The sequence below is a fragment of the Athene cunicularia genome (genome assembly GCF_003259725.1).
Source record: "Athene cunicularia isolate RWA chromosome 1 unlocalized genomic scaffold, athCun1 chr1_part2, whole genome shotgun sequence".
Taxonomy (NCBI): Eukaryota; Metazoa; Chordata; class Aves; order Strigiformes; family Strigidae; genus Athene; species Athene cunicularia.
Window position 1 is genome coordinate 17493613 of NW_020799092.1, and position 11082 is coordinate 17504694.

At 44.7% G+C, this 11082-nt stretch overlaps 1 protein-coding gene across 2 annotated transcripts; it reads left to right on the forward strand.

Moving 5' to 3' along the window:
* The first annotated feature begins 2508 nt into the window (after positions 1-2508).
* Positions 2509-8545, forward strand: TMEM213 (transmembrane protein 213). 2 transcript variants are annotated; one of them, XM_026865974.1, is made up of 3 exons: positions 2509-3043; positions 5275-5346; positions 6972-8545. In XM_026865974.1, exons 1-3 carry the CDS (start codon positions 2965-2967, stop codon positions 7139-7141), a joined length of 321 nt encoding a protein of 106 aa, XP_026721775.1. In that variant the 5' UTR covers positions 2509-2964; the 3' UTR covers positions 7142-8545. The 2 variants fall into 2 exon arrangements, with proteins under 2 accessions (XP_026721775.1, XP_026721783.1); XM_026865982.1 differs by having other exon boundaries at positions 2791-3043; positions 5278-5346.
* Positions 8546-11082: the final 2537 nt, after the last annotated feature.

The following is an 11082-nucleotide window of genomic DNA, read 5'->3' on the forward strand; positions in this document are numbered from 1 at the left end:
ATGACTTTGAGAGCCACACCTGGTGGTGACATGTCAAGGGTAATGCCTTGGTCAGCAGAGAACGTTAACTGCGAAGTCTCTGTGGCACAAAATATACCAAATGGTAGGTATTTCCTCCTTCATCATCATCATGAAAAGCTGACCAGCAGCCCCACACACCCTGGAAGAGTCTCCAGGGGTAGGACTGGGGATGTACCTAATTCACATAAAAAGAGTCCTGCCTTGAGACCTGCATGGGAAGGGGAGCCCAAGGAAAGGAATCGCCCATCTCTGCTGGTGCTGCAGTTGTGCCTTGCATGCCAGGGCACCCCCGTGCAGACAGGCATTCCTGCAGTGCCTAGAAACCAAGCTAGGGAAGGCTTTGGAGACTTAGTGTTCTTCGGGCAGTCATAGCTCCGAAATATGAATGCGTTACAAAGAAGAAATGAAACAAATCCAAATCTGCGTCAGGAAATGATTTTATAAGGCTCCCATTGTGTCTGAACTTAACAAGCAAAGTCTTAATTTCCAATCCGATCCAAAACTCACTGAATCCAAGCGCAGCCTCTTCACTGATTCAGGAGACTTCGGAGCAGGTCTTTTATGAACCACAGAGGGAACACATTTTGGAAAGCAAAAGAAATTTTTAATTGTGCAAAATATTTTCAGCATCCCTTAGAAATGGGCACATCTACCTGCAAGCTGACAAAAAGCATTTAGGTAATAGTTAAAATTCAGAAGAGATTTCATTACAAATTAATCATTCATGCAATAGCAGAGCAGTTTTGTCTTTTCATTTCCCCTCAAACACTTTGTGCTGCACAGAACAATTTTATACTACTTATTTTTAGAAAATTAACTGCCAGGTCAACTTTCATCAGGTATGACGGATGAGAAATTCAGGAGGGAATAGTGAAACTGGAATAAAGTGGAGTACCTTTCCTCAGTAAAGAGCTAAGTTTTAGTTTTGATGCAACAGAGCACTGAGATGAAAACACAAATTAAAGACAACCAGCATAAAAGGACTTAGACACTGAAATGAGGCAGAGAGAAGGATTATCCTCTAGGTTAATTTCAAGCAAAATGAGCTTTCATGGCGTTTTTCCAGCATCTCCCCTGCCATGACTCATGTCTACTGAGACCAAGAGCAATGGCTGCTGGGGTCAAGCACCCAGCCTGGCTGCCAGCCGAGCACCACACACTTTGGGCCACCCCTCAGGTGTCAACCCAAGGACAGGGCCACAGAGACCTGCAGCAGCAGGAGGCAGCTGTCGGGGACTGGCTGGCACAGCCCTATCTCTTCCAGCCCCAGCAGCGTGTTGACATGAAAACAAGGAGACAAGGCGGGTAAAGGTGCCCGCTTCAGCTGACCTGCCTTCATCTGTGGCTTGGCCTGCCCTTTCTCTGGGGAAAACCTGTGGTTGCCCGTGTCCTGCTGCACTGTGGAAATACTGCCAGCTGGAGGGAAGGAGAGTGTTTTTGGTGGGGGGTTGACAGCAGGGAGAACAAGCAGGTTCACCCCACAGAAACACTGGGCAGGGCTAAACCTATGTGTTTTTTTTCCTCAAGGTTTTTCTTAAACAATGGGAGACCAAACTAACCTCACAGTTTTGCATAACATCACCTCATTGCATGCAGTTTGCTGCAGTTCCTGTGAAAAGTCTATTACGCCCCTCCCTGCAGATTTCAGCAGTGTGGAGGGGAAAAAAAAGTAATTTTAGATACTGTCTGTCCTCCTAGGATTGCTGAATTGTTGCCTTAGACACCTTCCCCCTTGCCTCCCAAGGGGTAGCTGCACATCCCAAACAGGCCCCAGACAACCTTGTTCTCATGTCAGCACCCAAAGCTGTGGGTGACCACTGCTGAAGAGCACCAGGAACCTGCTCCCTACCAAGCCCACCTCTCCCAGTGCCTTCCTGTCCAATCTAATACCTGAAATTTTCTCTATCAACAACATTGTGGTGGGTCAAAGATAGCAGCAAGCAGAGCCAACAGCATGGGGGACTGCAGCAACATGCTGCACTTGTTTTTATCTTGCCCTCTAGCTGTTGCCATTTTGCCAGCATCCCTCCCAGTCTGCAGATAAAGCTGTGCCAGCGAGAAGCATCTCTTGGCTTTGCCCATGTCACAGAGGTGGTGGTATAACTACAAGAGAAGAAAAAAAAAAAAATCTTTTCCAGCATCACACTGCACATGGACGATGGAGGAAGTGACACAGCTGTGCTCAGAGAGTGAGAACAGAAGCAGTTCTCCTGTGCAGAGAACCCAGAACCCAACACAGGCCCTTAAGGAAAGGCCATTGTTACAGGGCAGTAACTGCCAGTAGCCTACACAAAGCCACTGGTTTCATGCCATTTCTCGGTGGAAACATGCCCATACCCTGTGTTAACTCAGCAGCTGCTGTACCAGTGTGACCAAAGACTGCGGTTTTTTGGGTTTTTTTTTTTTTTTTTAGGCTTCCACACAGACCTTCCAAAATTCCAAAAAAGCATCACTACTGGGCAGTTTTTGGGGAAGTCAAGCCAGCAAACATGCAAAATCAAAGACAAATAGGGAGATGAATTCTCACACTGATCCTCTGCTCCTGTCTAGCTCTATGAGACCATCTTCACAGGACCAAAAGGAGACTCAGAAGACAGAAGCTGCCCGGGACCCTGCTGGGAAGGGCTGGCTCCAGAGGCCTTTCCTTGCTCCAGCTGCAGCAGATCCTGGGGAGAAACCTCCAGGTTTGACCTTCAGGGGCCCTTCACCTGCCTCAGTGCTGGAATCCACCTCTGGCTAGAGCTCTTTTGGTTGGAGCCCTTCTCTTTCCTCACCCGGTTGTGGCAGGAAAGTTCAAGGTGTCCTGGCAGCAGAAAGCTCCTTTGCTCCACCCTCTGCCCTGCACACTGGCTCTCTGAGGTGATCAAGGATTTGCTGAACCAGAGCTGCCAGTGACAGCGACCTGGTCTGTGTGGCAGCTTGGGTGGGAGCTGGACCCCCGGCATGAAGCACTTCTGCGAGCCCTGGGCAGCCTTCGCTGTGCTCTTCTTCGCCACTGTGACCTGGCATTCCTGCTCAGCAGGTATTTCTCTTATGCTCCAGTTTCCATACCCTGCCTTTTCCCCTTACTCCTACTACTATACCTATACTTAGTACTGTACCTACTTCCTACTGCTATATACTTACATGTATTGCCCACCGACAGTAATTTGTCCTTTAAAAACAAGGTAGACTCCACTGTCTCATCTAAAAAGTGTAAGGAGCTGGAATTGATTAATGCTAATGAGAATTACCTGACACGACTGATCACAGCATCTTTCTGAAGAGAGGTGCTTTTGCCAGTTATTTACAGATCCACTGTAAATGTGGCTGAGCGGCAGGTTGCTCCACTGAATGGCAAGGAGATAGGGGACCACAGTTACTTGGCCATCATGTGCTTGCTGAAGCAAGGGACCACTTGAAATACCAAGAGGCTCACTGTAGTCCAGTTTAGCTCTTATTAGTTGGGTTTTTTTTTTCAGGAAATCTGGCTTGGGTGTCCCCTTAGTTGGAGAAGTTGCCTAAAACCAAAATGTAAATGAGAACCATGAGCTGCTTTTTTCCCATCAGGCTACTGCCTGCATTTGTGTATCAGCACCAGTTGAGACCTGCCAGATGTTTAAAGATGGGTTAGCTTTGACAGCCTGTCCTTTGGGCTGGAAAGTCTATAAACATGAACCAACACTATATTCTGCAGCGCTTTCTTCCACAGGTCATACAGTTTTTAATGATCCTTCTCAGTGCTCCTGTAAGGTATTTATTAACTCAGAAAACAAATTATGGGCTTGACTAAGGTCATTCAGCAAGTCCTAGCAGAGTCTAGGGAGAGGAATGGGGAGCACTCAGACCCTTCCCTGGAGCAGTCTGCCCAGGGACCTGTTCCCAGTGTGGTGGCAGCCAGAAGGAAAGCTCTGGTCTTGCTGATGGTCAGTCAGCTCAAAATGCAAAGCAGGTGGCCTGAAGGGGGACATCTGCAGGACAACACCAGTTTATAAGCTATTACTTGGAAAATACCAAACTCAAAGCAAAGGTTTAGCCAAAGAACTTGTTTGGTTTCGTTTTCCTGAGCTGAAACTAAACCTGAGCCATTATTTTGAAGTCTTCAGCAAAATCAAGCTGGAACTGATTTTCTCTCTATCACACTCCACAGTAATGGTTTGACTGGAAATAGTTCTTTCATAGCTGCTGCCTGGTCTTTGGACCAGACCAGCACCACATTGGAGCCCCTCCATCAGCATGCAGCAGGAACCCTTACTCCTGTAGCCTCTCCAGGCTTTTTTTCATTTATCACTGCAGGGGACCATTTCAGCAACAGGATACTTCATCGGGCTGAACTTGAACTGTGCTGCTCATAGTGGCCCAGGAGGAGATATTTTTTTGACTCCCTTCCTTCTGCAGCAGGGGACAGGCTGGTATTAATGCACAGGGACCGTAGCATCCTGCAGCTGTCCTCACATCTGATCCTGCAGTGTTATGAGGTGCACGCTGAAACTGAGGAGCAAGGGGAGGATTAAGAGGTCTAACGAGGGTTTGGCCTGTGATGCCATGTACATTTGGAGGCTTGGAGACCAGTCACCACACTGTCCTAGACTGCAAGTGTGCTCCGATTCTAGGTAGGAAGTAGGATAAAGAGACAACTGAAGTCCCTGTCCTCCTCTCCCTCCCTTACTTATTTCTCTATGTTGTGTGTTCCAATCTGAGCTGGTTAATGAGTTTCAGGCACAGCTCCACCTGATCTGCAGCAAAGCCAAAGCTTCCCACTGAGGCTGTGGTGGATCTGCTGAAGCTCTGCACGGACGGGCTCAGCCCTCAGCTCAGCCAGATTCCTTTGCACCCCAGAGAGCCACCAGGAATTTTCTAAGGGCAAAAGGAGGTAGACGTACACCTCGCTGGCCATGGATCTCCCCATGCCACTGAATGCTCTCTCCTATTTCATTCCTGTTCGTTCTGCCCCTGTAGTTTGGGAAAGGACAGTGGTTAATTTGAGCTCTGAGTGAACAGCTCACACCAGGGACATGCTCAGGTAGAGGCGCAGTGATCCATCTGCTCCTTATGGCTGGTGCTCCAGCAGGTCTCTCTAGAGCCTGTGTTGACAGTGGTAGAGTGAGGAGGCTTACCCTGATGCAGTGATGCTTAGGGGCAGGAACTTATTTTCTCCAGGTTGTTTCCATCCCACAGATCTCTTCAGGACCAACAGCTTTCAGATTTTTATGCTTGATGCCCAGTATTGATTTTCTAATCCAACTTGCTTTTTCTCCTATGCTTTTCTTCCAGCAGCAGCTGAAGACATCTCCAATGTTTCAACAAGCTCCATGCTCACAACTGAGTACGAATCACCATGTCTTAGTAAGTCTTCATAATTCATTACTATCATTACTACCATGATACAGCCAGGTGATGAGACGACACAGGTGACTGAGAGGCTGTCCTGGAAAAGGATTTATCTGTTGTCAAGGCTCCCATTGCGGGTAAAACTCTGGGACACATTTCTAAGACTCCTCCACTGGCATGTCCTATATATCTTATGCAAATTCTAATGGATTCATAGCTTTGAACAGATCAATTAATAACTAATGTAATTTGTGTGCCTTAAAGCTCCCTGCCAGACTGACTGCCTGTAGGCACAATGTGGACTTTGGGAAGAAACCTCCTTCCCCTACCCCACCAGGTATTCCCCAGACAGCCAGTCCCAAGCAGCCTGAGATCCCACCAGCCCTTCCAGTCATTCTCCATCCCAAATGTCAAATATCCCAGCAGTCCTGCACTTCCCGAACTATAGTATGTGTACCAGCAGAGCCGTGCTACTTCAAAGCATGACATGGGCATAGGGGGCATGTGTCCCTCCCCCTTCTCTAGGCACATATAGAACATATCTCTCGTTCTGGGAAGAGCTGCTCCCTGTCACACAGGACAATTGTACTGCACTAAAGGCCAACGCACAGGAACATGGTCCTGCCTGACACACATGAACGAGAGCAACTGAGCAGCACCCGCACTTGCCTTTTCTCTGGAAACGTGCAGGATGCTGGCTGCCCTGCACCAAGCTCAGAAGACATTTGCTTTTCACAGCTGACAAGCTTAATGCATGTCCACATGGAATGCATATAGCTGCAAGGTTGTTTTGGCTGCCTCGGCTCTCCTGGGTGCTGGGGTTTCATGCTCAGCTTCTATTCCAGGCCAAGGGGTCAAGATACCAGTGTCCTCAAGATCCCTTTGATTATTTCCACGTTACCACCCAGGATGCAGACACAGAGCTAGGTATCTTCACTGTGCCCTTGTGATGGAAAAAATTTGGCAGATACCTTTAGCCAACAGCATAACTGAAACAACAAATGACACAGTCCTTAACTGACTTTAGAAAATTGGACTGATTTTTTAAAAAAAAGATGCAAAAGGTGCAAGAAAAAATACATTGAATTATTAAAATTATTTCATTTTTAAACACATAAAATAATGATCCCCCAATGGTGGTGTATTTTGCAGCTGTTATATGCAAGTCACACCCAGCAGAGAACAGTCTCTGCATCTATTGCCAGCAGAGGTACTGAGTACTTAAACTATTGGAGATCCTGCTGAAGCGTGTCTCCACTAGAGAATCTCTGACTCTCTCACATAAGGTTTTCTTTATCCCAGGCTTATTTTTAATTTTAAGTATCTACTTCTATCACACTCCATTCCTAAAACTGAATGAGGAAATGCTAAGTAGGTGTTTTAAAAGATTTCCATAATGGTGAGCGCAGTAGTAAGAGGAGCAGCTTAGGTGTTTGGCCAGACAGGGATGATTGAGTCTTGAAGACATACAGATGAAACTGAATATTGCCATCCCCCAGGTTAAGAGACAGGCCTAGGAGAAAGATGCCAAAGCAGACTGACAGGCCACAGGGCATACGGTGAAGTCACTGTCTTATCTGCAAGGAGAATCTGTTATGTACTTGGTCTCCCATCAGCTCTTTTAATTTCTTTGCCACCAGACATGAACTTCTGCACACAAGCAGCCATGTGCTGCGCGACAGGTGTGGATGATTATGGATGGATTGCAGCAGCCGTTGGCTGGAGCCTCTGGTTTCTGACTCTCATCCTGCTCTGCGTGGACAAGGTCATGAAACTCCGGCCTGACGAACCCAAATATTTCGTGGCCTGAAGCAGGGCAAGCCAGCAAGCAGCAGAACCCGGGACCAGTGAGGTGCAGACAGACTGACTGGCATCTCAAGCACTTCCTAAGAAACAAAAAAGAAAGGGAACATACCTTCAGCCAAAATAGGCCAGATCTAAATGGGGCACCTACTGGGGCTTCATCTTCCCGGCGGGTCAGAGCTGCCAGCCAAAGTGTAGAGCAGGCAAGTCCCTGCAAACCACCACATATGTCCCACAGTGCACAGAAAACTTTTCCCTGAGCATTTCCATGCTTTCTGTGAGTGCCCCAGGAGCGATGAGATGCTGAAGGACCAGTAACCAGCCTATAGCACACTGCCTTAAGACAACCCAGTGCATAACCTTTCAGTCTGAAACATGAAGTGGGCAAATAAAGCTATTTTCTGGAGTATCAGTGTTACCAGATCCATTACTGGGCTATAGGCCAGGTTACATTGGTAAGGGGACGTAACTCGTTCATTATACTGAGTCCTCCTCACTCCCTAAACTGCGGATTTTAAATTCTATTAACTGATACAAGTGAAATATCTGTTATGGAAACTTAAGGATTGCTTGGGTTGGTTTGAAACGAAAACTAGTTTTTCCAGTGAAGTTTATATGTGAACTGTTTTGTAGGAATTGAACATTGACTGTATTTATTCAGCTTGCACCTGTCTGCGTAACTAAGCTGAGCTGAACCACGGCAAGCAGGTTTAAACCAGCATATCCAATTCATGCACAAAACTGCTCCTATTTATGCAAGATGATAATAAACACTCTTATTTATGGAAAGATTCTAACTGGTTTATATTCATAAAGCTTATACTGGCAAGGAATTACCCAACCCAAATTGTTAGAAACTTGCTTCTAACAAGAAATATTCACACAGGAGGGTTTGCCTCCCTGCAGTCAAACTGTCTTGTTTGGGGCAGCTGCACCAGTTTGATTTCTGTCCATTATTAAAACAATAAATCAGTGTTAAACCCATCTAGACATACACAGGATTACCAAACCCGCTAGAGACCAACTGAAGTGAAACATAAAAAGTTGCTTTTAAACCAAAGAAAGATCTACTGGAGATTTGTCTCTATTAAATATCATTTAAGTCTTCCCTTCAGCTTTTCAATGCATAACTTTTCCAGTTAGAAAAGATACAACTCAGTTTAAGACTCTTCAGATGAATTCTGGCACAACTAGGCACTTTGATCAGAACAACACTGTGTGTTCAGAGTGATGGGCAGTTGCTCCTTATCAACTATTCACCATCAGCAGGAATGGGTACAAGTTAGACACTGAAGAGAAGACATCCTCCCCTATCATTAGTATCTCTTAAGACAAAAAGTATCTTCTGAGGTGAAATGCTAGGCAGAGATGCTAGCATCAGGAAATAAAGTTTTGAAAGGGAAGGGCTTAATGCTTCTGTGGCTTCTTTACTGTGTGTGTTTTATTGTTTTGGGTATTTTCTTCTCACATGCACCACACTAGTAGTAGTAAACAATCACAAAACATTGCTCAATTAAGAAAAAAATCTTAACATTTCAACATACAATGATTAAAACAGAAGTAATTTTCACAAGCCAAATCTCTGTGTTGAACCAGCCAACTACTACTTTTCATTAAAAAAAAAAACAAAAAACAAACCAAACCTCATATATGTACGAACTTACAGAAACAAGGGACTACATTTCACGGTTGGTGCTGACTGAAAGAACAGTGAGTTGACAGCTAAGAACCTCTGCAGTCACTGATGGACAACCAATCTTACAGCTACATCCATCATTTTTTCCCTGATTTATTAGTTTTAATAATGGAAAGGGTGCATTGGCCTGAAAGCAATGTGATAGATACTGTGAAAAAACCTCCACGTATCGCCTTAGTGTCTACCTTTTGCAGACCTCTGCCTGCAGTTCTCCAGTCTTACGGAGATTGTTCTCCGGGTGGGGAACACAGAAGTGTCTGCTGGATATGGCACTGTTTTTCACCTTTTAGGGGATACGTTCCATAGCTTTTGCATTTCCTCGGCTAAGGCTGTGAGCGCATGGATGCAGCCAGTCACGGAAGTAAATCTATTCCAGTCTGAAGAGTTGTAAGCACATGATGCAAGCTCTAGATGTCCTACAGCCCAGCCCTACATCTGCAAACGAGCTTCATAACAACTAGGCAATTCTGAAGGGCTTCCTAAAGCTTCCCTTTAAAAGCACAGCTTGTTCTTCACACGCTCCAAAATAATTTGTTTGTGTGCAGCTACCTCAAGGAATGTAGTAGACTTAAACCTCAAGCTTTGCTTCTCACAGCTTCTGTTGAGGATTCCCAGCTCAACCAAACTGGGGGAAAAAAGGAGAAAACATGTAGTTTTTCATATAATGCAATGCTTCCAAGGATTTTGTATTCCTGTGTTCAAGGGTGACACCCAAGTCTCAACAAAATCAGGTATACAAATGGAATATCTTACAGATAACTTCTTCTGTGAAATATATACTTCTTCTAGACCAGTGACCTGTAAATGTCTGATCTAATATAACAGTTTTGTTTGCCTACTGCATCACCTACTTTGACATCTGACATTGCCAGGTTTCATCTATAGCTTCTTTTTTTCAAATCATTTGACTTCCTATGAAGTGGATTGAGTCATTTAGAATGTAGTCCTATAAAGAATTTCATGAACATACTCACACTGTGTTTAGGATCCCTAAAGTGGCAGCATCCCAATATCTCAAAGGCTATCCACGTAAAGGACTTACCTGTTCCTATGCAATACAGTACAAAAAAACCCCAAACCTCTTTCAAAGAGACTCTCCGAGGTACATGCTGTATGTTTTACTGATCCTAGGTATGGTGGGCAATCACAAATAAAATGCAAAGCAATATACAATGCAAAAGGAATAGAAAAGCCCTAACGGTATCGTCAGTGTTTCAGGGGCTTCTCAATAGTTACAGAAGTGCAGAATAAAAAAGTTGCCTCCCAAAGACTTGAGAAATTGATACAAAGACAAAAATCAGTATGCAAAAATGATTATACATACCTGATTTACAATAAATATAATTTAAAGATTATCTGTGGTCCACTGTTACATTTCCTGGAATATTTTTAGCTAGGGAACACATGGTAGCACATCTTGTGGGTTATAACCCCTATTTTAAGACGGATCAAGTCACAGTAGAAGGCTGTGGTCTGTTTTTGACGCACAAGTTAAAAGTGACTCTATAGCACAACGCCTTATAAATGTGGTCCATGAGCAACATAACAGACTGGTGTACTCATTTATTGTGTATTATTTCACATTCCTAATAATATCACTGACCTTATGATACCTCTGATAGTAGATTCCCAACTAGTGAAATGTTGCCCGAGTCCTGTTGACTTCAAGGGAGCCTCACAGACATGCGGCACATGCCTTGTTTTGTTGTTTGGTTTTTTGTTCATTGTAATTCAGGAAGCCTGGCATTTTTGTTCTCACAGGAAACCTTGGAAGCAAAACATAACTCCTGATTTACCAGCGTGCATAATTCATTTCACCTGTGTTTAATCCTTGGTGCCCCTTCAGACTGCTACACATAATGCCATGTTGTAGCACTGACATGGTTTAGGCTCTTGTACATCTCAAAGCATGTAAAAAATAAGATGATGGCTCATATGACCTATTAAACTGCAAACTACCCTCTCAGAACAATGATGGAAATGTTAATGCTCCAGCCATTTATTGTCCAGTCAAATTCTATGTCCTTGGACCCAAAAATTTCCTCACTGGAATGAGACGGAGAAGAAATCCACTCCAACTCATATGACTTAGAACAAAGAAAAGCAAAAAAATGGTTGAAACCTGGACTGCTGAATAAAAATAAGTGACTGAAAAACAGGAGTTTGAATGCTAAACACTGCTGATCAATCCTGAACAGTCCTTCATATTTTCTGGACAGTTTCCGTATTGCAGGCATGAAGGTATGAAGTGC

Coding starts and splice junctions, on each gene's coding strand:
- TMEM213 (XM_026865974.1), top strand. CDS start 2,965: ATGAAGCACTTCTGCGAGCCCTGGGCAGCCTTCGCTGTGCTCTTCTTC. Junction 3,044..5,274: donor CTGGCATTCCTGCTCAGCAG/GTATTTCTCTTA, acceptor CTTTTCTTCCAG/CAGCAGCTGAAGACATCTCC. Junction 5,347..6,971: donor GTACGAATCACCATGTCTTA/GTAAGTCTTCAT, acceptor CTTTGCCACCAG/ACATGAACTTCTGCACACAA.